The sequence below is a fragment of the Marmota monax genome, unplaced genomic scaffold, assembly GCF_021218885.2.
Source record: "Marmota monax isolate L192 unplaced genomic scaffold, Marmota_monax_Labrador192_F-V1.1 WCK01_AAM20220418_F8-fsc00076, whole genome shotgun sequence".
NCBI lineage: Eukaryota > Metazoa > Chordata > Mammalia > Rodentia > Sciuridae > Marmota > Marmota monax.
Genome location: NW_026692843.1, coordinates 8,534,970 through 8,562,360, shown reverse-complemented (window position 1 = coordinate 8,562,360; position 27,391 = coordinate 8,534,970). Strand labels below are relative to the sequence as shown.

At 55.1% G+C, this 27,391-nt stretch overlaps 1 protein-coding gene across 1 annotated transcript in view; it reads left to right on the top strand.

The window, feature by feature from the left end:
- The window catches only part of Cfap46 (cilia and flagella associated protein 46), an 82,524-nt gene that overhangs the window by 31,225 nt on the left and 23,908 nt on the right, over window positions 1-27,391 (top strand). Inside the window, exons 25-40 of the mRNA XM_046448811.1 lie at window positions 1,992-2,079; window positions 4,286-4,424; window positions 4,577-4,760; window positions 6,789-6,972; window positions 8,273-8,475; window positions 9,540-9,671; window positions 10,029-10,094; window positions 10,842-11,000; window positions 12,629-12,777; window positions 13,414-13,512; window positions 14,789-14,918; window positions 15,679-15,825; window positions 18,859-19,059; window positions 19,165-19,271; window positions 21,088-21,264; window positions 21,956-22,091. Of these exons, the coding sequence (XP_046304767.1) occupies window positions 1,992-2,079; window positions 4,286-4,424; window positions 4,577-4,760; window positions 6,789-6,972; window positions 8,273-8,475; window positions 9,540-9,671; window positions 10,029-10,094; window positions 10,842-11,000; window positions 12,629-12,777; window positions 13,414-13,512; window positions 14,789-14,918; window positions 15,679-15,825; window positions 18,859-19,059; window positions 19,165-19,271; window positions 21,088-21,264; window positions 21,956-22,091 (2,301 nt within the window). The remainder of the gene's footprint in view (window positions 1-1,991; window positions 2,080-4,285; window positions 4,425-4,576; window positions 4,761-6,788; window positions 6,973-8,272; window positions 8,476-9,539; window positions 9,672-10,028; window positions 10,095-10,841; window positions 11,001-12,628; window positions 12,778-13,413; window positions 13,513-14,788; window positions 14,919-15,678; window positions 15,826-18,858; window positions 19,060-19,164; window positions 19,272-21,087; window positions 21,265-21,955; window positions 22,092-27,391) is intronic.

Here is a 27,391-nt window from a genome sequence, read left to right as displayed (position 1 = left end):
TGTGCACTGCGATAGACACTGAAGTAGCTGAATCACTGCCGTGTGCTGAGGTAGCTCTTTCCAGATCCATACCGAGGAGTGGGACAGCCGGGTCACTGGTGGTTTCATTCCTAGCCTTTTGAGGAGTTTCCATCCTGCTTGCCAGAGTGGTCGCCCTGATTTGCAGTCTTCCCAAATATGTACAAGTGTATCCTTTTCCCCCTCATCCTCACCAGCATTTTTTAAATATTGCATTTGCAATTTATTATGTCACACAGACACTGCTCTAATTTTTAGAGTTATATGATTCATGTCAAAAATTAAGAGGAAAATATCAAAATTATTCTTTTTTGCATTGACCATTTTTTGCATTAGTCATTGTTTTTTGGTGATACCACAATCACCTAGTATAATTTGCCTTCAGGCTGAGGAACTTCCTTTAGCATTTATTGCTGGTGATTAATACTTTCAATCTTTCATCTGAAAATACCTTTATTTTATCTTCATTCTTAAGGGCATTTTCTTTATATGTAGAATCCGGGTTGACGAGTTACCCTCTTTCAGCATTTTTTTTAATTGTTCTTGATTTTAATTTGTTATATATGACAACAGAACGCATCACACTCGCCAGCATTGATTATCGTCTGTATTCTAGATGATTGCCATTCTGACTGGAGTGAGATGAAATCTCAATATAGTTTTTATCTGAAGTTCCCTGATTGCTAGAGATGTTGAACATTTTTTTCATGTATTTGTTGACCGTTTGTATTTCTTCCTTTGAGAAGTGTCTGTTTAGTTCTTTTGCCCATTTATTGATTGGGTTATTCAGTTTTTTGATGTGAAGTTTTGGGGGTTCTTTACATATTCTGGATATTAATCCCCCATTAGAAAAGTATCTGGCAAAGATTTCATCCTGTTCTGTCGGCTCTCTCCTCATGCTCTGAATCATTTCTTTTTCTGTGCAGAAGCTTTTAATTTGATGTCATCCCATTTATTGATTCTGGGTTTTATTTCTTGGGCTTTAGGGTCCCGTTGAGGGAGTCATTGTCTACGGTAACGTGTTGGATCACTGGTCTGTTTACTTCTAGCAGTAGCACAGCTTCTGGTCTAATTCCTGCATCTCTGATCCATTTTGAGTTGATTTTTGTGCAGAGTAAGAGCTAGGGATCTAATTTCATTCTTCTACATATTAATATCCAGCTTTCCAGCCACCGTTTGTTAAAATGGCCATCTTTACTCCAACACTTATTTTGGCCCCTCTGTCGAGCATCAGATGACTGAAAGTCTGTATCTTCAGCTGCACTGGTCTCTGAGTCTGTCTGGTGTCTGGCTACAGTAGCTCTGCAGAGTAATATGACATCGAGTACCATGAAGCCTCCGACATCGCTCTTCTTGTTTGGGACTGCTTTGGCTATTCTGTGTCTCTTATTCTTCCAAGTGAATTTTAGGACTGTTTTTTCTAGTTCTGAGGAGAATATCATTGGTATTTTGATGGAGATTGCATTCAATCTGTAGGTGCCTTTTGGTAGTGTGAACATTTTAGCAGTGTTAATTCTGCCTATATAAGAGCATGGGAGGTGTCTCTATCTTCTAAGTCTTCCTCAATCTCTTTCTTCAATGTTCTAATGTTTTCATTATAGATATTTTCCACTTTGGGGGTTAGATTTATTCTCATTTTTTGGAGGTTTCTGTAAATGGAATAGTTTTCCTAATTTCTTTTTTAGCAGATTCATCATTGGAGCATGGAAGGCTGTGGATTCATGAGTGTTGATCTTGTGTCCTGTGATGTGGCTGAATTCTTCTGTCAACGTCCATCTTCTGGTGGATATTTTTGGGTCTTCTAGATATAGGAGCATGTCATCCGCAAACAGAGAGAATTCAACCCTTCTGTTTCCTGTTTGTGTTTCTTTCACCTGCTTCTCTTGCCTGATTGCTGTGGCTGGAGAGAGTGGGCCTCTCCCAAAGCACACACCACAGTCCTCCAGAGTGTGCACCGTTTGTCTCTCCGGCAGGAGAAAGGAAACACGCTGCTGCTGCATCAGTGGCCCACGGCGGACTTCCAGAGCAGCAGGATGACAGCTGAGGGCCACTTTCTCCCAGGTTGGTGGGTGCGGGACTCCCATGCTCTGGGCGAGGGGAGGAAAGGATTTGGACGGTTCCGGTGTTCTGTGCCTTCAGAGCCCATGCCCCGTGCAGGAGGCTGCCTGGTCTCTGTGACTGCAGGCGTGTCTTTTCGGCACCTTCACAGTGACCCTACAGAGGCCCCGGGCTGTGCTCCAGCCTTCTCCAGGGCCACACCCTGCAAGTCCAGGGCCAGCACTGGCCTCCAGGTTACTCTGACAGATAAATCACACTTGCTATTAAATCGTGTGGAGATAGACTCCCAAAGAAGGGAAAGAAACACCTGACCTTAGATCATTAGAACGGCACTCTACGATTCCAGGTCCAGTTTACAGAGCAATTGGTTGTCTCCTAAAAATGGTCCTCCCTCTCTGTCAAGAGACTTGGCCTGTGCTGGGTGGGTCTTCCAACCCTAGATAAGGAAGGTGGTCCCCAGCCTTGAGCACTGTGGAGTCTACTTAGAGAGAAAATCGACTTAAAAATTTTAAAAATGTGTCTGTGGAGAATTAGATGTGAGCTGAGCACTGAGGCCCTGCAGAAAGGCTCTCTTCGAGTGCTGCATGAGGGAGATGCAGAGAGCCCTGGAGCAGGAAGCAGCCAGGCCTGTGGGGGACCTCCTCCCCGGAAACCAACGGCAGATGAAAGGGCTATGGAGAAGGAAGTCTCAGCAGAACTGGGTATCACAGGCAACCTGTGGCCAGGGGCACACTTTCCCACAGATGCAGAAAATTGAAAAGGAAAGTGTGGGAAATACTTTGCATCAACTTGGCAGCAGAACTGTCAGGTTCTGTGGCGCACAAATGCTTGCAATAGTAGGGATGGTGTGGCCCAAGACCCCATGGCCAGCTCCGCCCACTCAGCCCTCTTCCACGCTGAGACGCTGCTGGAGTGCAGCCTCCAGGTAGGTTGGTGGCAAGATCTCCACCCTGCACCTCCACTTGTTCAGCTGGCCATGCTTTAGGTGACAAATTCAAATAGTGGTTCCCAGGTTCAGAAGTGGACCACCTCCTGCAGCCACACTTGGGTCAGGAGAGGGCCAGCAGACCATGGACACCACTCTGGGCACTGCTACAGGGCCCTCTCTCAGCCGTGAGCATGTTCGGTTCTTGCCCCAGCACTCCTGCTCTGGAGAAATAAGAGAACCGCCTCAGAAAGAGAAGGAAGCTCCTTGCTCCCCACTTTGGCTGGGACCACCGGCAGTCTCGGCCCTGGGCATGGCTCAGGAGGGCCCAGCCCACTCTCAGCACCTTGCAGCCTGTCCCAAGTGGTGCTGGATCAGGCACTGGAAGGAAGGAGTTTCTGCTTCCCTTATTGTGATATTGTTTCTAAATGACAAGAAAAGTGCTGGCATCTCTGGAGAGGGACCAGGCGTGGAGGACTTCACCGTCTGAGAAGCTCCAGTGCCAGAGTGGACCTGGGTCTGGCCTGGTGTGGCCCAAAGCCACCCAGGTGACAGCTCGCGGAGGAAATGGCCAGCAGGGGGTGCAGGCTGCTCCAGAAGCCACTGCAACTAAGCCAGTTGGAGGAGGAGGGGCTGGACATCAAGGAGGACCCTGGAAGTGACAGGCTCCTCACCCAGCCACTGAGCTTCCAGGCCGGAAGGGTGGGCCTGCTGGGCCCTGAGCCTGCAGAGGGTGGGCAGCACATTAAGCCAGAGTGGTCCAGCTCACACAGTCTTACTGAGCCACTTCGGTGAGTGAGCGGGGACTGCAGGTGGGTCACAAATGCAGGGCACAAGCACCAAGTCAGCCATGACCTCAGGGGTGGACAAGGCTGTGTGCAGGTCCAACCTGGTCCATACTTGGGACGCATAAGATACCCACATCCTCGAGACGTGCTGCGTGACCTGAGTCCCACATGCTGACCTTTAATGCACGCACACTCCAGGCCGCTTCTGTTAGAGCAAGATCCCCCAGACCCACAGGAGAAAGCAGCAGAGACCAGATAGGGACACAGAATCCTGGTTCTATTGCATGGAGGGTACCTGGGTCAGTAGCAGGCAGCACTCCTCACATCTGTGCTGCAGGGCAAGTGCTGGCCTTCCAGCACCTGTGTAGTAAGGCTCCCAATCAGGGGGACTGTGAAGCGGTGGGAGGGTCCCGGGAGGTCAGAGGCCAGTGGGCGAGGGTTAGCAAGGAGCCAGGTAACCTGGCCCCTCTGAGGCCTCTGCTCTTCCCTGCCACAGGGGCCGAGGATGACCTCACACTGCGTGCTGCCCTCTATGGCCTGCTCTTCCACAGCCACGCTGACCAGGATGACTGGGAGGGTGGCCTTAAGGTGCTGGATGAGGCTGCGCACGTGCTGCCGCGCACCGCCCACCGCCTGTGAGTGCCGGGCCCCTGCTGCCCAGGACGCCCTCCCAAAGGCCTCGGGCTCCCTCTGGCCTCCTGCCTGGGACAGGAGCACAGGCAGACTGAGCTCTGGGTGCCCATGTATGTTTGGAGTTTCCCCATGAACTTCCCTCTTCCTTCTTTAGCTTGATTTTCAAACACATGGTCATCGTGAAAGCCAAACTTGGCCAGAATTTTACTATGGAAATTCAGAAGTTCAAGGACGAAAGTGAGGACTACTTGGCCCACATGTGGCACCGTCTGGCCCTGAACTCAAAGACCGTGTGTGGGCAGCTGACCTGCTACGAGAATGCAATCAAGGCACTGCAGGTCAGTCCCACCCAGGCCCCACCTGGGCACACGAGGAGGAGCCCCACAACTGGGACTTGCTGGCCAGGCCTTTGGAGGGAGCCGCCACGGGAGGCCTCCCTTCTGCCGAGAGTCTGGCTGGCCCTCCAGCCGCCCTTTCCAGCATGGGAGGACTGGTGAGGCCCCAAGGGGAGATGCCTCACTACCCTGGAGCCCCTACGGCCACAGCACCTGTATGCAGCCCTCCAGGACCCGCCCCCTTCCCACCCAACCCCAGAGGCATCCTGCATCCAGTGGGCCACTCTCCCCCACTGGCATCTGACCCTCCCCCACCCTACACCTGCAAGACCACACATACCTGTCCCTGCAGGACCCACACACACTCACGGGGCGGGGGGGGGGTGCTGGCCACTGACTCAATGCGAGTGGTTCCCAAGGGAGGCCCAAGAGGGACACACCTGAAATCTGGTCATGGGGGCTGGAGGTGTCCGGGTGTGAGTTGAAAGGCCTCGACCATCAGCAAGCATCTGAAAGGGATTTTCTGTGTTATGGCTGTTTCTAGGCCTTAGGCACATCCCACCAAGAGGCCTTCGGATGACTGCTGGGTCCAGGGCATCCCTCAGCAAGCGGGTGGTGGACCGGTCAGGAAGATGCCCAGGTCCAGATACAATTCTTATGCTTGCTAGGCAAGGCCTATCACAGGACCCAGAGTGCCGATGCAGAGGCCAGGGCTCTGCTACAAGGGGTGCAGGGAGGCCCTGGCCTTGCTCTGAACCACGGGAGCTCATCTCAGTATTTTCTCCTGCTGGACGTCATTTGGTAGAGAGAGGTAGAAGCTGCCCCAAGAAGGGAGGCTGCTAGGGCAAAGGCTGCTGAAGGGAGCCCTGAGCCAAGCCGCTGTAGACCTCCTGCAGCAGAACTCTGGGAAGTGACTTGCTCCACCCTACGCCTTTACTCCACCTGCAGGACCACACACACCTGCCCCTGGCATCTGACCCTTCCCATCCTCCACCTGCAGGACCACACACACCTGCCCCTGGCATCTGACCCTTCCCATCCTCCGCCTGCAGGACCACACACACCTGCCCCTGGCATCTGACCCTCCCCCACCCCACACCTGCAGGACCACACACACCTGCCCCTGGTCTCTGGTGTTACTCTACCATCACACACACCCAGGATGCATTGTCACTTTCCACCCTGGCCATGGAATTCATTGTCACCCCATGTGAGCAATTGTTCCTACCTAGTCCTTCTATCTGGTCCACTCCAATTTTTTCTCAGCTGCCCTCTGTGCTCTCCTGTCACTTGGTGTGGCCTAGCCCAGGCCTGCCACCTACTGCCCAATCAGCCTTTTCTTAGCTTGGCACAGGCCTCCCACCCCTGTTTGGAGTGCTCTCTTGGACACGCTCCCTGGCCTTCACTCATGCCCTCTTGATGACGCCTGTCCCTGGTGCCCATTGCCCCATCCTGAGAGCTGTGCACCCCAGTGGATGGCCCCCCAGCCAGGCGCCCGTGTGTCCACGCTCCACACCCGTGAGGGTGACTCCTGGGTGCCTGGCTGGCATTGCCCTCCCACGGGCCTTGTGGAATGAATACATGGGCACAGGTGGGTGCTCAGAGAATGCAGATCACGGGCAGCACAGCTGCAGATGTGAGTGATGCTGTTGGCTGGGCCATGGCAGAGGGCAAGGAGCCCTGGGGGAGCAGCTGTGTGCAGGCAAGATCACTGCCGCCAGATGGAGCTCAGGGCTGGGTGCTGCTGAGCCCTGTGGGGCCAGCCACACAGCTGCCATCGAGCAGAGGTCATGGGCCCAGTGTTGTGCCGGGCCTTAGTCTGTGCACGTTCTCCTGCCACATACTGTCCATTCTGGAGCCACAAAACAAGTCTCAGTGGAAGAGGTCTCTGTGGTGACCGCAGCAGAATGAGTGTCAGGTGGTCCTCACAGTGACCGTTCCAGGCCGTCGGCTGGTTCTTCCCTGCCAGTTTCCCACATGCTGGACCAGCAGTGTCGCACCTTTAGCCTGCTGTTCTGTCTCATCCCAAAGAAGCCGGAGAGTGAGTGGCAGAAGGTGGACTACATCCTGGAGTTCAGCCAGTGGCTCTGCTTCCATCAGTTTCCTCTCGAAGACGTGCTCCTCCACCTCAACTGGGCAGTGGGGATCCTGATGCTCATGAAACCCACCAGGGGTGACTCCGAGCTGGAGCCTGAGTGGGAGCCTGGGCTGGAAGGTGAGGGCGCCACGCCTGTCCGCCCTCCCTGCCCACGCCTCCCTGCTCTCCCCTCGGGGTGCCAGGTCCTGGTGCAGCCGTGCACAGTCCTCACTTGGGGAACTTGGCTTCGTGGTAAACACCAAGACCGTGCCCAGTGAAGGTCAGCTAAAAGATGGTCTCTGGGGGCAGGGGGGCCCTGACCACCGGTGACCATGCTCAGGGGAGGGGCAGGTGGCCTTGTCTCTCTGGGATCACAGACAGGCAGAGGTGCCATCCGCTCCTCGAGTCAGGAGGGCACCTCCTCTGCCCCACCATCCAGCCAGCTCCTGCCGGGCCTCTGGTTTCCTCCCCACGGGCTTCTAACTCCCAGGGCCCTGTCTGTGACGCGTGTGGGGGCCAAGGGGGGCTTTGGGTGAGGGAAGGTTTGCTGGGAGACACGGGGAGCCTTGCTTATAAACCCCACTGTCCGGGCACCAACCCAAGGACACTAGGGAACAGTTCCCTATGAGGAGTCCCAGGTCACCTTGCAGGCCTGCCATGACCCAACCTAAGCAGAAGGAGAGCTGAGGCCCTAGACGCATGTGCAGGGACACAGGTGCAGCCTACAGTCTCCCTGGTGCTGGCCTGGTCAGGGCCACTGGCCTAGTGGCCACAGGCCTGAGCCTGCTGTCAGAATGGACAGTTCTTCTCAGAGACCCCAGGCCATGAGGGAAGTGGTCAGGACCGCAAGGAAAGCCGCAACTGTGGCTACCTGAAGGAGGCCTGAGTCCAGCCCAGGGATACTTCCCCAGTGAGCTGAGATGCACAGCGCTGCTACAGGGAGAGGTGAAGGGTGGCAGACCTCGGCCTCGACAGAGGGAGTGTCTTTCAGCAAGAGCAGCCCCAGGCCCAGGGCAGCTTGGCCCCAGGCTGTGTCCCAGGCAGCAGGCATGGGGTTGGCTGGCTCAGGCCGGGTTTTAGACACCTTCTGCTGCCTGCGACTTGCACAAGCCAGGGCCCCAGACCCCCACCCACCAGCCAGAGAAACCTCTGCAGCTGGCATATGGCCCTGCCTCGGCTAGCCTGACAGCAGACCCCAGGGCTGCAGGACACCAGCCTGTCTCCTGCGTCTCCAGGCCCGTGAGAGGGTCAGGACACTGGGGAGCAGTCGGCTCTGATGAGCCTCCACAGGGGGGCGCCACCTGAAGGCCTGGTGGAGGGCAGGTTGCTGGGCAGGTTGCTGGGCAGGAGCCAGCGAGTAGGAGGCAGGAGAGGGCGGCCCCTGGCCCACAGCACCCCATGTCTGGAGGTGCACTCAGCCCAGGCACCTTGTTTGCAGAGGAGTGCACCTCCATTCAGACCCCAGCAGAAGACGCTGCGACCCAGGCGGAGCCGGTCTCCTGGGAGCAGCCACGGAATGTGAAGCAGCTGGAAGCGCTGGCCCGCGTGCACATCCTGCGGGCGCTGATAGAGACCCCCAGCTCCACCCACTACCAGGACGACTGCCTCGCGGCCTACACCTTCCTCAGGCACATCTGGCAGGTGCTTGGCATGCGTTTCTGGGCCACAGTGCCGGCCATGCTTGCTGCTTCCTTGGGAATCTTCCTGGGACTCTCCAAAGGTCCTGGACAGGGCAGACCCCGCTCTGGTGACCCATGTCCGTCCCCTGAGAGACACCTTGCTGGCACTGTTCTGGCCTGGTGTGCTCCCTGGGCCCCTCTGAGCCAGCCCCTGCTGCTCCCCAAACCCACCCCAGCCCTGTTTGCCCAGCCTGTGCCCACAGTGTTCCATCTGAGGCCACCCACAGAGCAGCCTAGTCTTCCTGTCAATAGCTGTGTCTTCTGGAACCTTCTTCTGACCCCACCCCCAGCCATGAAGGGCCACCTCTGCCTTTCTCCTCCACGGCTCCCTGTGGGGACCAGAGGCAGCTCTGGCTGGTCTCCAGCCCTTGGGGACTGCCCACGTGTGACTGTCCCAGGCCCTGTGGGCAGTGTCCACCAGGACAGGCCAGTTTCCTGAGAACAAGTGACCCTAGAGCCCCCAGCAGGGTGGAGGAACAAGGGGGCCCCTCAGCTACAGGAAGGACTTTGGAGTCTACCTATCCCCAGCTCTCCAAGCCCAGCCTCCAGTGATGCCACCATCACCACACGTCTGCACTAAGGACCTATGGAGGGGAAAGGCCCCTCAAGGGCCAGCTGTGCCTTCCTTGCTGGCCACCCAAGTCCTATCTGGAATATGTGCCTCTGTCCCAGCAGCCCCTATCCATTGAGTGTCCTGGGGGAAGCCACCATTGCCCTGGCCCAGGCCTGGCCACCAGGAGGGAGATTCTGGGGGATGGCAAGATTTGTCCACAGGAAGCCTCAGTGTGAGGATGTCCGGCTGCACCTACAGTGGGGAAGTACCCCTGGGGGACACCCGTGTGCTCACAGGCCTGGGTCACATAGCCGTTGGGGGCCCAGCCCTCCCGGAGGCTCAGCTCTGCAGCGGCTCCCCAGCCTGACCCTAGCAGAGCAGCACCCTCAGAGCCAGGGCCCCTCCACCTGGTGCAGGGGGGTGGGCACAGCCCTGCTTCTAATACTGCCAACCTGGACTTTGTCTTTCCACAGGTTTCTTTGGTGACAGCCGGAAAATCATTTCTAGAAAATAGAATTCTAGTAGCAGCCAGTTCGTATATGTCATTGTCTAAAAAAGAGAAGGAGAAAGGAAAAGAGAAGGGGAAGGAGAAGGAGAAGGAGAAAGTCAAGGAGAAGGAGAAGGGGAAGGAGGAGAAGGAGAAGGAGAAGGGGAAGGAGAAGGGGAAGGAGAAGGAGAAGGGGAAGGAGGAGAAGGAGAAGGGGAAGGAGGAGAAGGAGAAGGGGAAGGAGGAGAAGGAGAAGGAGAAGGGGAAGGAGGAGAAGGAGAAGGAGAAGGGGAAGGAGAAGGGGAAGGAGGAGAAGGAGAAGGAGAAGGGGAAGGAGGAGAAGGAGAAGGGGAAGGAGGAGAAGGAGAAGGAGAAGAGGAAGGAGGAGAAGGAGAAGGGGAAGGAGGAGAAGGAGAAGGGGAAGGGGAAGGAGGAGAAGGAGAAGGGGAAGGAGGAGAAGGAGAAGGGGAAGGAGGAGAAGGAGAAGGAGAAGGGGAAGGAGAAGGGGAAGGAGAAGGGGAAGGAGGAGAAGGAGAAGGAGAAGAGGAAGGAGGAGAAGGAGAAGGTCAAGGAGAAGGGGAAGGAGGAGAAGGAGAAGATCAAGGATGGGAAGCAGGTGAGGGTGCCTTCTCTCTCAGACATGGCCTCCCCAGAGACAGAGGCAAGGCCCCACAGCCTCCCAGCCTCCCTGGTACTCCCAGTGGGGTCCGAAACCTCCTCTGTGTTGGACAATGGAGACAGTGACACGCTTCACCCAGGGTGACAGTAACCCTGTTCCCTGATGAGCCCAATAAACAGCAGCCCAGAGGCCAGGGAGGTGGGACCAGTGAGAAGAGCAGTGGTTCACCTAGGAAGCCGCTAGTGCACATGGGACATTTCATCCTAAAGTATTGGCTCCTCCCTGGGTCAAAGCACATCTGACACATTGCACGTGGCTGCAAGTTCAGTAGGCTCCAGCCCGAAGGTGTGCGCTCGTGCCCAGCCTGGCGGCCTGGGCTGCAGAGCCTGGGTGGCCCAGGCAGAACCTGTGCCGTGCGGGCCACAAGTGTCCCTGGTGTCACTGGGCAGTGAGGTCGGAAGCTGCCTTGTGCACGGAAAGTCAGATGTGGCTCCAGCAGACAAGCTGCAGAGGCGGAGGGCAGGCAGGGCGCCGTGTGCCCCGGGCACCAGGGACGGCAGGTGTACGCCCCCCAGGGCTACGCAGAGGGTCACTGTCTGCCCTTGTCCTGGCGGGGCCATAGAGGCGTCTGTTTTGAACTTCATTCTTTCAAGCAAATCCGCATTCTCTCCTTTCCAGTCTCAGGCCTCGGCTCCCAACAAGCAGCTCGAGGACTTGCCAGCCAGTGCAGAAGAGTGGGCTTTCTACTCCTGCCCTGAGGAGCTACTGGCAGTGTTCAAGCAGGACAAAAGTGACTTCACCGTGAACTCCACCACGCTCCAAAAGCCGGTAGGCAGGTGTGAGGGCAGTGAGGACTTCGCCCAGGGCAGTCCACCTGCTGGCCAGACAGCACTCGTCCACCAGGATGCCCTCCTCCCACACCCCACCGGGGACACGTGCCCAGACACCAGACACAGACCAGCTGCCTCAACCACAGAGATCCCTGTCTGTAGGGGAAGTTCCTGCCTGCCTCCTCACCCAGCTCCACACCGTGGCCACACAGCCCCTCTCCCTGTCACGTCCCTCTTTAGGGACCCCAGGATTATGTCCTGGACACACCCTCCTCCTGGTCACACTCACAGCCCATCTTGGCCATGTGGTCTCCCAGGTCCTGGAGGAGGACCTTGTCTCTGGCCTGCAGTCCAGCCCACTTTGTCTGCCCAGCTTGGGGCTTCATAGGAACTGAGTCATGGACTCATCACCTTTGGACTGGCTTCTTTCTGGGTTCATCTGTACTGCTGACCACAGTGGCCACTCCCCTCTGCCACAGAGCATCTGCCACAGCGAGCAGACATGGTCTGCTGGCCCTCTCTCCTGCTGGTGGACATGGTAGAGGTTCCAGTCCACGGCTGGCACATCTGGGAACACTGTTACAGGTGCCTCGGAGCCCACGTGTCTGAAAGGCATTCCTGCCTTCCAGAAGGTCTCCATAGCCCGTGGGAGTCCTCAACAATGGACAGGTACTGGCTGCCAAGTGGCTTGGGGATGCCTGTGCCTTCCTCCAGCCCCAGCCACCATAGCCAGAGCTCTGTGGCCAGGTCCTCCCTCCTGATACAATCCACGTGGTAGTGGTAGCGTCTGCACTGTGGGTAAGCAGGTGCTCTGGGAGCAGCAAGCTGGCCTACCTCAGGCGCTGGCCATTCACGTGCCCTCCTTTCGCGTGTGCCACCTGGTGGTGAGCTCTGTGTACCCAGGGTGTGGGAAGAAGACTGGACGGGTCCTGGGAGGAAACCCTTGCCCATCCGTGAGCAGCAGGCTGCTCTGCCCGGGGCTTGCCTCCCGCCCTAGTGGGGTCTGTTCATGGAAAGGAAAACAAGTGGAGGAGCTGCAGGTATCCCCTTATGGAATTCGCAGAGGCCTCAGGTACCTCCCACCTCCACAGCACACCATCTGTGTGTCCCGACCTGCAGTGCCCCCGGCCTGGGCCTGTGCAAGCAGCAGGGCGGACAGGTGGGAGCCTCCAGCCCTCAGCCGCCCGTGAGCCTGGCCTCTTCCCCGGGGCACCTTCTTGCAGACCTCAGCGCCGGCTGCTTTCTGTGCTCCACCAGCGCCCATACGCAGATTTTAAACACAGGTCACTCGGTGCTTAGTTCCAACCCACAGAACACAGCTGTCCACTTCCTAGGTCTGATTTTCAAGTGGTTGTATGTGTTCATGAAGAAATCCTGGTTTTGATGGGCCAGTAGCGTCCAGTGGGAAGAAGGGGAGCAAAGCGTGGATTTCATGGCTGAACACAGGGGTGGGTGTGCCCCTGCGAGGTCTCTAGCTGCTCTCGGGTGCTGATGCTTACTGGTCATTGCACAGGACAGAAGGAGAAGGGAGGGCCTGCTGACCCTGCGTGCCAGGCCCCTGCTCGGCCCCAGGAGGGAGGCTGCCACTGCTCCCCGCCTGTGACCGTGCTCGCTGTGTTTCTGCAGACGTACACTCTGTACTACCTGGACCTCCTGGTCAAGGCCCTGCAGAAGATGTCTCTGCATGAGCTCACCATCCCGGTCCTGCAGCTGGGCGTCCTCATCGCAGATGCAGTGGTGGAAAGCAAGAGCCTGGCAGACCTCTACCACCTTCGGTGGGTGCATCTGCCTTCTGTGCCTCCAGGGAAGCTGGCCACACTGAAGTGGCCAGGCTGAACACGTGCCCAAAGCAATGCAGAAACAATCTTTTGAAATGTGAATTCTAAGGCTGGGTATTTGTGTAAACAATGAATCCCGAGGTTTGTAATCTAGGCATGTCAAGACACTTGACGTAAAAATGGTGGAATGAGATTTCCACGTGATGCTAAGGAAGCGCACACTAGGGGTGGGGGGCACTGTGCCCTCGAGGAGCAGGAGGGGGAGGACGGGACAGACATGGCGATGGGGTGGAGGCCTGGACGCTCTCTCCTCTCTCCCGAAGGCTGCAGTCACTTCCACTGGAGAGTGTTTTAAAGAGACAGCTTTCTGTCGCACCTCTGTGCCTGGCCTTCCTTCAGAAGGTGACAGTGGTGGAGAATGACACAGGGAAGATAATGTGTGAGCAAGTGACTGAGCTTTGACAGTTTTTCCCCTGGTAATTTTGCTTAGCTTTAAAAATTATTGAAAACATTATCAAAGCATCTGCATCTTCTCCATCCACCAGATCACAAGGTTCACTTAGCCCAAGGGCTGCCTGCCCCCACTGACTGCAGCCTGTGTAACTGTCTCTTCTCCCCTCCGTCTGCCCCCAGGCTTGCCCGAGTGTGCTGGGACCTGAGGTTGACCGCAGCGGCTGCCCACCACGAGGCGGTGGTCGGGCAGACGTACATCAGTGACATGGAGCAGGCAAGGTGCGTGCTACTCCCATGCAGTGGGGCACTCACTCCTGGGGGCTTGTACAGCCAGGGCCAGAGCTCCCCTACAGAGAAGGGCCAGGCAGGGGACTTCAGGCAGCCACATGGCCTGGAAGTCCTGGTGGGCAGCACCTACCGGGACAGCCGGGGGTGTGCACGCAGAAGTCAGGTGGACGCTCAGGAGGGCCTGGGAAAGCACCAGCATGGGTGCCAGCCCTGTCACTCCAGGTTCTAGAGGTCTGCAGAGGTCAGCTGTCCCACAGCTGGACCCACCAGGATCCAGACATCCCTGGGGAGTCGCTCTTTTCCTGCGATGATACATGGTTCTGGTGATGTACCTCATCAGCATAAAACACACTTTCCCCATGATATAAAACTCACACTGTTTTCCTTGAGGGAATCATGCTGTCCGCACCTTTCACTCTGCAGCCCACGGTGACAAGTGTCCGTGTCCAACATCACTTTTGCATTCTCGAGCTACATGATCCATCCGTTTGTCCCGGCCTGACTGGCCTCTGCGAGCTGCCAAGCCTCCAGAAATGTGGGGGTGTCCCAGGGCTGGTCCTGGCTCAGCATCTCACAGTCCCCTGCTGACTTTGAGGTCTCAGCTGCGGAAGCCCTAGGTGGGGCAGCCCCTCCCCTCTGCGGTGGGCTCACTGGCCAGCACCTGCTGTATATGATTTCATGCAGGACAAAGTGGGGGCTGTGGAACAGGGTGAGGTGTGCTCCGCTCAGTGATGCCAGAGGTGGGGGACCCCACTCTAGGTGCAGGTGGTCAGGAGACTCCTGGACGACTGGGAAGTGTCAAAGGTCCTGAAGGAAGGGACCTGTGTGGGCTGAGAGGTTGGGCAGGCCTGGGCTGAGCTCTTGAAGGCTAGTCCATTTTCTGAAGGACAGCTCTGGACATGCCATGCCGGGGGCTGGTAGTGAGTAGCAGGAGGCCGCCCAGGTGCTCCCTGTGGGCGCTGAGCCCCGGGGAGCGTAGTCTTTCTGCCTGGGGTGGCGGGAGATCTGCTTTGGGTGTGTAGAGACTGGGGTCTGCTGTTAGACCTCTACATCAGGAGGTGTAGTTGTTTTGTGGAGAAAACAAGCCCAAGACACGAGTTTGGGAGCCAGACTGTGGCCAAATCCCAGGGACATTTTTAGTCTCTTTAAAAGTGTGGACTACAGCTTCTTGTGGCCGTTGCGATCATCTCTTGGGTACTGATGAAAGTGGCTGTTGCCGTGAAAGTGGTCACCGCACTTCACCTGCTACATGTCCATCTCCCACCAGCTGCAGGAAGGAGATCGCATTGAGAAAGGAGAACAAGGAGCCCGTCCTGGAAGAAAGCCTGCCAGTGCTGACTGAGCCTGAGGCTCCAAGCCACCCAGAAGAGGTGAAGCCGCTCATAGCCCAAGACAAGGTAACCAAGTGCGAAGCCCAGTGTGCTGGTGACCTGGCCGCTGTCCTGCCTATGGTGGGCACCAGAGAGCCAGAATTTAGTTAAGTGCTTACGGTGTGAACTCCTGTGGAAACCCAGAGACCTAATGGAACGTGATCCTCCCTGGAACCCTGCAGGTCCTCAGGGAAGACAAGGTTCATGTGCACCCAGGCCACCATGGAGCAAGTCTGCCAGGGGCCCGGGCAGCAAACGAGAGCAGGCAGGGAGAAGGGACTCCCCTGGAGCACAGCACATCCTTGGGAAGCCCCTGCAGCCAGCTGGCCCCTCAAGGACCGCTGTCTGACTACCGGCTCCCCCCAGACCATCTGGCTCATCCCATAGCTTTGCCCAGGAGGGAAAGTCACGTTCCCAAACAGCAGCTCTTGCGTCAAGAGCCCTGGTTCCGAGGAATGCCAGGCTGGGGCACTCCTCAGAACCAGGGTCAGCACTTGAGGAAGGTGCCTGGGCCCTGGGGTACAGAGCCTCCCAGCCAGTGGTGGATTTGGGTGGGCTTGAGGGAGAAAGTAAGACGAGACAGAGGTCCAGGTGGCAGCACTTGTCAGAGAAACAGGCAGCGCCCAGAGACCTGGGCTCTGAGCACAGGGGGACCGCGAGCGCCCCAAGGGCCGGTGCTGGAGAAGCCCCACAGAGCATGGCCTTTGTGCACCTGTGGCTTCAACTGGCCTCTATGCCTCGTTGGCCAGGGTGTGTCAGTGGGGTTCAGTACTGTGGTGTCCTACAGATTCTGAAGATAAACGGAGAGACCGGGAGGGGTCTGGATGGAACGTCCTACCCCCAGCTGTGGCTGCTCAAGGCCGAGGCTCTGCTGGAAATGAACCTGTACCAGCCTGCACGGCTGCTCCTGTCAGAGGCTTACCTGGCTTTCCAGGTAAGGAGCCCCCAGCTGTGGCCATCTGAGGCAGCTCCCTCCACCTGCACAGGTGAGATGCTTCTGGCTGGGACGTAGGCCTGTGCCCTCTGAGGCTGGTTTTGTGTCTTTCTGTGGAGGAAGACCCACACCACGCCTCACGGGACCCCTTCTCTGGGGAAGGCTCTTTTCTGTCCCTTGCCTGTCTTCCTGCAACTTTCTTTAGTGCACTGATGGCAGTGTGTGAAAGTCCCTGTTTCTGGTCTCTCCTGTTTGTTCTGCTGCCCCTCTTGCTCTTCCCTGGGTTTCTGTGGCTACATAACTCTTCTTCACTTCTCAGGCTGTGCAGGGGGAGCCCTGGATGGTGTCTCCTGCCAGAGAGCATCTCTGTTCCAGAAGGCGGACTTCATTCAGGGCCGCTTGGCCCCGGCGGTTGTGGTCCAGTCTTGCCTTGCTTGATTGTGTCCTCACAGGGTCTGGGCTGCCCAGCTTCTGTGGCCTTGCTGGAGTCCCTAGGGGGCCCCTTGGAAGGGCTCCAATCAGTCTCCCAACAGGCTGCACAGCTCATCTCCCCAAGCTCAGGAACCCCGTGCTCCTCTCTACTGTGTGTGGAGAGATCCTGCTTTGCTCCAAGCAGCCAGAAGTGGCCCTTGGGGCTCAACCCTGGCAGCCTCCTGCTCTGGATGCAGTGGGTCTCTTCTGTGCTCCTGGTGCTGCTCCCACAGACAGCTGCCCTGTCCAAGTCAGGCTGGGGGAACCCACTGGTACTCCCCTGCAGCTGAGTGGGCCCACCTTCCACCTGACTGTAGGTTGGGATGAAGCCCCAGAAGCAGACCGCCTGTCACTTGTTTTGAAGAATTCCAGAAGAGAGTACTCAGATGTAATGACACCAAGAAAGCCTTGTCAGGCTCGGGTTCCATCTCATATAGTTAGGACAGATGTGTGGGGTGTCAGGAGGGGAGAGGTGTGTGGGGTGCAGGAGGGGACAGGTGTGTGGGGTGTCAGGAAGGGACAGGTGTGTGGGGTGCCAGGAGGGAACAGCTTGTGGGGATGTCAGGCAGGGTAAAGGTTGTGGGGGTGTCGGGCAGGGGACAGGTGTGTGGGTGTCAGGACAGATGTGTGGGGGTGTGAGGAAGGGGATAGATATGTGGGGGTGTCAGGCAGGAGACAGGGGTGTGGGGGTATCAGGCAGGGGATAGGTGTGGGGTGTTGGTAGCGGACACATAGGAAGTATCAGGCAGGGACAGGTGGTACGGGTGTCAGGCAGGGGACAGGTGAGGGGGTATCTGGCAGGGGATAGGTGGGGGTGTCAGGCAGGGGACAGGTGTGTGGGGGTGTCTGGCAGGGGACAGGTGGGGGGTATCAGGCAGGGGACAGGTGGGGGGGTGTCTGGCAGGGAACAGGTAGGGGGTATCAGGCAGGGGACAGGTGGGGGGAGTCAGGCAGGGAACAAGTGGGGGGTGTCTGGCAGGGGACAGGTGGTAGGGGTGTCAGGCAGAGAAAGGTGAGGGGTATCTAGCAGGGGACAGGTGGGGAGGTATCAGGCAGGGAACAAGTGGGGGGGTGTCAAGCAGGGGACAGGTGAGGGGGTGTCAGGTAGGGAACAAGTGAGGGTGTCAAGCAGGGGACAGGTAAGGGGGTGTCTGGCAGGGAATAGGTGGGGGGTGTCAGGCAGGGGACAGGTGTGTGTGGGGTGTCTGGCAGGGGACAGGTGGGGGGTATCAGGCAGGGGACAGGTGTGTGGGGGTGTCAGGCAGGTGACAGGGGGATATCAGGCAGGGAACAGGTGGTGGGGGTGTCAGGCAGGTGACAAGTGGGGGTGTCAGGGGACAGGTGGGGGGTATCAGGCAGGGGACAGGCGGGGGGTCAGGGGACAGGTGGGGGTGTCAGGCAGGGGACAGGCGGGGGTGTCAGGCAGGGGACAGGTGGGGGTGTCAGGGGACAGGCGGGGGTGTCAGGCAGGGGACAGGTGGGGGTGTCAGGCAGGGGACAGGTGGGGGTGTCAGGGGACAGGTGGGGGGTGTCAGGCAGGGGACAGGTGGGGGTGTCAGGCAGGGGACAGGTGGGGGGTGTCAGGCAGGGGACAGGTGGGGGTGTCAGGGGACAGGTGGGGGTGTCAGGCAGGGGACAGGCGGGGGGGTCAGGGGACAGGTGTGTGCAGCTCCTGTGTCCTCCAAGCTGCACAGGACTCCACACTTCTCAGAAAGTCCTGCCCAGCACTGGGGACGCGGCCTTCCTGCTGTGCTGAAGGGGTGCTGATGTCAAGGTGCTGTCCCCACTGCATTCTCCCTCCTGTTCTTACCATAAATCTCCCTCCTTTCTGGCATTTACCAGGCGGTCGGCAGGCCCACGGGGCAGTGAGGGCAAGGCTGGCCTCTGAGCTGCCTGAGCCTTTCTGGACACTGAGGAATGTCCAGGCCCAAACTCAGAGCCCTCTCCCCAAGCAGGAACCTGAAAAGAGGAGGGTCAGGCAGGGTCCAGCAGCTGCCCAGGAGTCTCAGGGAGCTGGCATTCTCTGCCCAGATAGCACCCTACACACCTCCTCTCCGAGAGCCCCTCTGGTCCACACTCACATCTGAGCCTCGGGGGCCACGTGGTACCCAAACTAAGTGATGCTAGAGCAAGAGGTAGGCATGCGTGGGAAGCAGGCCCAAAGCACCTCCACGAGAAGGCTCCAGACCTCAGGGCAGCAGGACAATGATCCTCAGCGGGGAACCCACAGCAGACGAAGTCCCGCAGGAGAGGCACCTGCAGCTCTCCATGGGCTCTTGTCCAGGCTGGGAGGCAACCAGGCCAGGTAGTGACCACCTCTGTTGGCAGGCAGGAGTCACTCTGGAAAGCACTTCAGGGAACAGGATATGGTCCTCAGCTTTGCAGGGCTGTGACAGTCCCCAAGCCCTTGAGCTAGGTTTTAACACATACAGAGGTCCTACTCCAAGGGCAAAGCTGGGGCCTCATCTCCAGCTGCCAGAGAAGTCCCAGGGTCACCTGTGTTCCCAGGGCCGCCCAAGCCCACCCACACTTTCTCCTCTCTCCATACGTCTGTGTCCTTAGGAGCTCAATGATCCTTGTGCAGCATCACAGTGCCTGTTACTCCTGGCCCAGCTGGCCAACCAGGAGAAGAACCATGGACAAGCTAAGAGGATGATCGAGAAGGCCCAGTGCCTGGGCGGATGTGAGGAGTTTTGGTACAATTTGACCCTGACTCTGGCCGACGCCGTCTTGTCCTCGGAAGACAATGGGAGAGAAGCTGCGGTGAGAAGATGCAGGGTGCAGCAGCAGCCTTGGTGCCCGGCGAGGGGCGGCTCGGTCCCTGGCCCTGCTGAGCAGCACAGTGACACCATGGCTGGTTGTGCCCAGGCTTGCCGACTATATAAGAAGCTCATAGATGCCTTCAGCAACCTCCAGAAAGACAGGCCCAACCGAGTGCACACACTGAAGTTCTTCACCATGGACCTGGAAGCCAGGTAGAGTGCCAGCTCCCACGAGGGCGCTGGCTACCTTCCCGCCTGGGCCACAGTCCCTTTCTACACTCTCCAGGACCTCAAGGTCCCTGGGTTCTGCTTGCTCAGGGCCGCAGCCTGGCTTGGGGAGGTGCTGTGGGCAGAGTACGCAGGGGTGCTCCCTCCAGCTTGGGCGTGGGCTTCTCCCTGCCCCAGAAGCCTCTCTCAGGCTCAGCCCGTGGTGGTGGGCGACTGGAGCCTCCCTCTGTCTCTGAGCAGAATCATGGGCTCCACTTACTGGGTCTCTGTGAGAAGCCGCGGCTTCTGACTCACGGACCACAGCAGTGTGGATGCTCTTGGTTTTATCTGCTTCTGCTTGCTCTCCGTGCAGTGCTCACTGCAGCAGAAGGAGCTGCCCGCAGCTGTCCTGTGCATGCACCTGAGTCCCACTGGCAGTGTCCCTTCAGTCTAGTCTGAGACCTTTGGCAATGGTGTTCTGTTAACTTCTAAGTGACTTAGGGACATGTTTTTAGTTGCCAAATAGATATCATGTCTGAAGCAGGACTGTTAGTCTCACTTCATTGTGTCTGACCCAGGAATGGGACTGCATGACTTGCAGTGTGTGAGAAAGGCTGAAGGTGTTTGACCAAGTCTCCCTGTGCAGACACTGGAGAGTGAGAGCATCACCACGGTCCTGGGCTTTTGATTCTAGACGGAAACCTCAAAGCCAACAACCTGGACAGAACTATGTCCCCACAGGAGCATGAGCCCCTTCTGTCCCCGCAGATGCATGAGCACCCTCTGTCCCTGCAAGATTCTGAGCCCCCTCTGTCCCTACAGGAGCATGAGCCCCCTCTGTACCCGCACATGCATGAGCCCCCTCTGTCCCCACAGGATAATGAGCCTCCTCTGACCCTGTAAGATCATGAGCCCCCTCTGTCCCCACAGATGCATGAGCACCCTCTGTCTCCACAGGAGCATGAGCCCCTTCTGTCCCTGCAGGATCATGAGCCCCCTCTGTCCTCACAGGATCATGAGCCCCTTCTGGCCCTGCAGATACATGAGCCCCCTCTGTCCCTGCAGATGCATGAGCCCTCTTTGTCCCTGCAGATGCATGAGCCCCCTCTGTCTCCACAGGAGTATGAGCCCCCTCTGTCTTCATAGGATAATGAGCCCCCTCTGTCTGTGTAGGATCATAAGCCTCCTCTGTCCCTGCAGGATCATGAGCCCCCTCTGTCCCTGCAGGATCATGAGCCCCCTCTGTCCCCTCAGAAGCATGAGCCCCCTCTGTACCCACACATGCATGAGCCCCCTCTGTCCCCTCAGGAGCATGATCCCCCTCTATCCCCGCAGGATTATGAGCCCCCTCTGACCCTGTAGGAGCATGAGCCCCCTCTGTCCCCACAGATGCATGAGCACCCTCTGTCTCCACAGGAGCATGAGCCCCTGCTGTCCCCGCAGGATCATGAGCCCCCTCTGTCCTCACAGGATCATGAGCCCCTACTGACCCTGCAGATACATGAGCCCCCTCTTTCCCCTCAGAAGCATGAACCCCCTCTGTACCCACACATGCATGAGCCCCCTTTGTCCTCTCAGGAGCATGATCCCCCTCTATCCCCGCAGGATCATGAGCCCCATCTGACCCTGTAGGAGCATGAGCCCCCTCTCTCCCTGCAGATGCCATGAACCCGCTCTGTCCCCACAGATGCATGAGCCCCCTCTGTACCCACACATGCATGAGCACCCTCTGTCCCCACAGGAGCATGAGCCCCTTCTGTCCCCACAGGAGCATGAGCCCCCTCTGTCCCTGCAGATGCATGAGCCCCCTCTGTCCCTGCAGGATCATGAACCTTCAGATCCAAATCACCCAGAACTCAGAGCACAGCAAACTTCCTGACTGCTGGGTTTTGTTCAAGGAGATGGATGATCAACTGCTGAAAATTGAAGAAGACTTTATTAAGTGTGGCTATGAGGAGAATTGTGTCCATATAAAGCTACAGCGTGCAAAGATAAAGAGGTGAGGGCCTTGTTCCCAATTCCACCTGTGGTGGAGCACCCCAGGGCCTTGCTGCCCACAGCAGGCCCAGCCACAGCCTTTGCCCCTTCATGGAGGATATGCACTGCCTCCCTCCTGAGCCCTCATGCGTCCCTGTCCCTCTCCCTGCAGTCCCATGGGGTGCTGGCCAGCTCCTCCCCCTGCCCTGGCCCACCTGTCTGGAGTCACACTTTGCTCTCCTCCTGCTCCTGGCCCACCCAGGTGGGGCACCCTGCAGACATGCACACCTCCACAGACTCCAATGTGTTCACACCCCGTTCCCAGGGCAGGACCCACTCCTCCAGCAAGGCCTGGGTGGATGCTCCACCAGCCTTGGATGCCCTCGTGTCCACCCCATGCAAGTGCTGTGCAGGTGCTGGGGGGGACAACTGATCACCTTTCCTGGTGCTGTGGGATGCTCCCCAGACGTCTCCTGGGCAGACCCCCGGTTTGTAGGCAGAGGGTCAGACCGCAGGCCACATCATTCCAGCAGCTCACCTTAGCTTTGAAAGATTCTGAGAACGCTTCACATGGAAGTGTCTCATTACAGTGCCCTCAGTGCTGACGCACTGAGCAGCACAGGCATGCAGAGATGGAGCACTCCACACTCGTTGGTACCAGAGCTGCACGTTTAACCTGTCTGTTCCTAATTCCACCTTCATGTCTTGTAAAGGTTTTGTGCCCAAAATGAGACAGATAGAGAACAAAAAGTCACACATTACTTGGAAGCACACGACCTGATCCAGAAAGCCGTGGCTGCAGAGGAAGAGCTGTTTCATAGGATCCGAGGTTTGCTGGCCCTTCAAGAGGTGAGTGGCCGGGCTCTGTGAGCACCGCCGGCCATCTGCATGCTCACTCCCCTATGCTTCTGTGTGAGGAGCAGCCATGACCAGGTTCACACTCTCATTACACAACCAGAACACAGACAGAACCCATGAGGCCTGCACTGCCAGAACGCTGAGCATTAACACGGCAAACCACAGCCCTGAGCCAGAGTCCAAGCCTGCCACAGCCATGGCAGGAAGCCCCAGTGGGGACGGCTACCCAAGTCCAGGTGACAGAGCTGAGAGCTGAGAAGCAGGCAGCCAGACCCTGTGGGATGGAGCCCAAGGAAGGAGACTGCTGCACCTAGGTGGTCAGGTGCCCAGCATGTGCAGCTGAGCCTGGTCAGCACAGTTGCTCAAGCTTGGGCAGAGCGGCCTGGAGGATTGTAGGAACAGGGCAGAAGCAGTGCCTGCTCTCTGCAGCCCCCTGAGAAACGGCAGCAGCCTTGGGTACTGGGCGAGGGCAGAGAGGGCCTGCCCTGAGCAGTGGCCAGGTCATGTAAGGAAGCAAAACCACTGCACACCTGCCAGAAAGCACATGGACCCAAGGACAGAGAGGGTGGGAAGTATCTCAAGCCAGCACTGACCCAGGAAAAGTGGGGTGGCCACAACTGGTCAGATAAGTGGGTCCGGGGAAGCTGCTCCCCTGCCCTGCACGAGACTAGGCAGGACGACCTGGCTCTCCAGACACTCGTGAGCCTGGCAGGAACACACCAAAGGTGACCTACTCCAGGGTCCCCAGCACTTCCCCTTCCCCTCCTCCTACCTGTCCCCCTCTGCTCTCTGGTCTTCCTTCCCTTTATTTATTGTTCCTAAATTGGTGCATTAGGGTTAGGCATAAAGGGCATCCACTGTGATGTGTCCACATGTCCACACACAGCCTCATTGGGCCAGTGGCCTCCTGCTGTCCCTCCTGTCTCCCCCCTCAACCCCCACCCCCTACTCCACTCTTCCTCCTCCTGTTCTCACGAGATTCCTCCTCCTTTTATTTAAATTCCTTTTCTCTAGCTTTCACATTTGACTCTCAACTTTTCGGATCTGCTGAGTTCCATCCATTTGCCAGCAAATGCCATGATTTCATTCTTCTATTTAGCTGATAGAATTCCACTGTGTATATGCACCACATTTTATTAGCCCATGGAGGTGGGCACTGAGGTTCCCTAACTTGGTGATTGTGGACAGCACTGAATAAATGTGAGAATGTAGTGTCACTATAGTGACTCTTTTGGATAAATACCAAGGAGGGGGATAGGATAGCTGGGTCATATGCGAGTTCCATTCCAAATTTTTTGAGGAATCTCCATACTACTTTCCAAAGTGGCTGATTTTCTAAAAAGATTAAGTAAAACCTGATTTTTTAAAATTATAATGAAGACAGAGACAAATCTACAATTATGGTGAAAATTTTCAATTTCCTCTCAATTATTAGTGGAATGAGTAGGAAGAAAATGAGCAAAGGACTGGAGGATCTGAATCAGTCAATAGGCTCTGATAGCTTTTTATAAAGTGTCCCACCCAACGACAGTGGATGAACTTCTCTCATGTGCCCAAAGAACCTTCAACACAGACTGTATTCTGTACCATAAAACAAGTCTTAATGAAGTCAAAGGATTTAAGTCAGACAAAGCATGCACTGGCACCATAATGGAGTTAAAATTGAAATGGATGGATCCACAGATACTGGAAGCAGACTAGGGGGTGTGGGGGTGCAGTGAGGAAGGTGAAGGCTGACCTGGTGGACAAGGCCTTTCCCAGGAGGGATGAACATGTTCAGCAACAAGAGCTGAAGCTTGCACCGTGTGGTTGCCCCTGATTCTACACTTTAAAATGGTTGATTTTATGTCAGATACTTTTTACCTCAATTCAAAAAATCAAAAGCTATATATGTGGGAAGCCCCAAATAGTCGGAAATTTAAAAGCATGCACTCACACGGCTATGGGCCACAGAAGAAATCAAAAGGGAAAGTGTTTGAATTCAAGGAAAAAATGTCCATCATTGCAAAGATGTTTCTGGCGCAGTCCTGGGCAGGGACCTGGGGTTTGCAGCAGTAAGCACCTGAAAAAAGAAAAAAAGATCAGATCTCAGTCCACTCTCCACCTTAAGAAGTAAAGAGCAAACTAAACCCAAATGAGTAGAAGAATAGAAATTAAAAGGTCAGAGTGGAAATCAGTGAATTAGAAATCAGAAAAGAGGGAGCCTACAAAGCCAAAGCTGGTTCTTTGAAGGACCAATAAGTTAACACCTTCTAGTCAACTTGATCAGACAAAAAAGAAAGGACATATGCAGCTAATGTCAAAAAGGAGGCAACGTTGCCACAGACTCCACAGAGAGTGAAAGCATAGAAAGGGAACGTCATGAACTTGCAACTCAGGTGAGCAGACTCCTTTAAAGCATGACCCACCAAGTCCCTGGAGGAAAGAGGTGACTTACAGCTCTGTGCCCAGGAATCTACTCTGGATTGGGAGTACTCTCACAGAGGAGAAGCCAGGCTCAGGTGACTTTACGATGAATTCTACCAAATATGCAAGAAAAATAATACCAGCTCTGCACAGATCCTTCCAGAAAGTAGAAAAAGAGGGCATATATCCCAACTTTTCTATGAGTCTACTATTGCCCTGATTCCAAAATAGGACAAAGACATTGCAAACAACAACAACAACAACAACAACAAAATCGATATTTCTCATGAATAAAAGTACAAAAAATCCTAAACGAAAATCTAGAAAATTAAATCCAACAACATATAAAAAAGGTAATACATCATAACCAAGTTAGGGTTATCTCAGGAATAATTTTACATTTAAAAAATGTGGTTCAGCATATTTTTTGACCCAATAAATAAAAACCATATGATGCAGGAATATTGTTTGACAAAGCCAGGCGCTGTGGAGCACGCCCGTAATCCCAGCAGCTCAGGAGGCTGAGGCAGGAGGATGGCGAGTTCAAAGCCAGCCTTAAGAAAAGCGAGGCACTAAGCAGCTCAGTAAGACTCTAAATAAAATACAAACTTGGGCTGGGGATGTGGCTCAGTGGTCAAGTGCCCCTGAGTTCAATCCAAGGTACCCCCGCAACACACATACACACAAAAATCCATATACAGAAGAGGGACATTTCCTCAACCCAAGGAAAGGTATCTACTAACAAACTATAGCTAAAGTCATCCTTATTGACAAGACCGAATGTTTCCTTCTTTTAATTAGGACGAATGCAAGGAAGTATCTTTGTACCACTTTTATCCAACATTATTTAGGAAATTCTAGCCAATGCAATAAGTCAAGAAAAAGACAGTAAAAGGATCCAGCTTGGGTAGGAAGAAGCTTGACAGTAACATGATGGTATAGAAAATTATTTGCAATGTACTGATTAAACATTAAAGCTACTAGTAAAGCTAAATTAAAGCTCATAAGCAAATTAAGTTAAAGCTAACCAATGAGTTTAATCAGGTCACAAGACAGAAGAACAATATGCAAAAATCAATCGTATATTTCTATGAACTAGGAACTATCAATCAGACAGTAAAAATTCAAAAATAGTATCATTTATGGTAGCATTAAAAAATGAAATTTTACCCCCAAAATGTGAAAATTAGTACCGTAAGAACTACAAAGCATTGTTGAGAAAAATTAAAAGACCTAAGTGAATGAAGAACCATATGGTTCATGGATCAGAACAGTTAATTGTTAGGATGTCAATTCTCCCTACATTGTCTGCAGGATTTTTAATAGAAATAGAATGAAATTAAATTTCATATGGGAATGCAAAAGGCCTTACACAGCCAACACAACTTTGGAAAAGAACAGTATTAGACATCTAATGCTACTTGATTTTAAGTCCTGTTATAGAGTTACAGGAATTGAGAGTATATTTTTAGAGTAAGAGCAGGCCAACAGATCAATCTGGCGCAGCCCAGAAGCAGGCACACACATACATCAGGGACTGGCTCCCAACAGAGGAGCCCAAGCTGTCCACAGCAGGAAGGACACTGTTTAAATGGTGCTAGAATAACTGGAAGCATATGTCCAGAAAGCGGAAGTCCAAGTCCTACCTCATACTGCATGTAAAAGTCAGCTCAAAATGGCTTGTGGTCCTAGGCAGAAGACCTAAAGTTATAAAACATCTAGAAGAATACAGAAAACACCTCTGTGGCCTCAGATTTGGCACACTTTTTTGGGGGGGATACTAGGTATTGAACCTAGATGCACTTTACCACTCAATCACAACCCCAGTCACATATATACATATATGTGTGTGTGTATATATATATATATATATATATATATATATATATATATATATTTTTTTTTTTTTTTTTTAATTTTGGGACAGGTTCTCACTAAGTTGCTGAGGGTTTCCCTAAGTTGCCAGCCTCAAATTTGTGATCCTCCAGTCTCAGCCTCCTGAGGTCCTAGGATTACAAGTGTGCACTGCCACACCTGATTGAAGATTTCTTTTATTTGACACCCAAAGCATGATTCATAAAAGAATAAATTGAAAAACTGGACTTTTCTTCAAAAGATACTGTTAAGAGAATGATGAAAAGAGAAGCCACAGATGGGGCAGGAGTGGAATATTTGCAAATCATATCCAGAATATATGAAGAACTTTCAAAAGCTAATTAAGAAAACATGTAGCCCAATCAAAAACAAGTGAAAATAGGGCTGGGGATATAGCTCAGATGGTAAAGTGCTTGCCTCTCAGGCACAAGGCCCTGGGTTCAAACCCCAGCATCACAAAAAAAGGGAGATATTTGAACAATTTAGACATCTCCTCTAAGGGACTGTATAGATGATGAATAAGCTCATGGAAGACAAGCATCATCAGTCGGTTAGAAAACCCAGGTCATCACGGTGAGAGCCCCTGCACCTGTGAGGATGGTGGCGTTTCAAAGCTGACTACCCCAGTGGTGGCAGGAGTGTGGGGAGGCTGGAGCCCTCAGGCCGTGAGAATGGGAGCTGTAGGAGTGCTTTGGAAGGCCCTTGGAAGTCCTGAGAGGAGTGAAACTTGGGCTGCGGGGTGGCCTGGAACCCCACCCCAGCCTTGCCCTCCATCCAGAGGAACACTGGTGTGCCGTGCTCAGGGCAGCTGGGTTCTAGTAGCCCACACAGTGGGGTCAAGTGACTCGGAAAGTAATAAGCATGCGGCCACAGCATGGAGAGACCTAGAACAGCCGCACCAAGATGGGCCAGAGGGTGAAGCCCTGTGGTCCCCTCACACTGGATGGGGCACAGGCAGCTCACTGAAAGCCCCAGTGGTTGCCTAGGAGGGAGGCTCCGGAGGCAGTGGC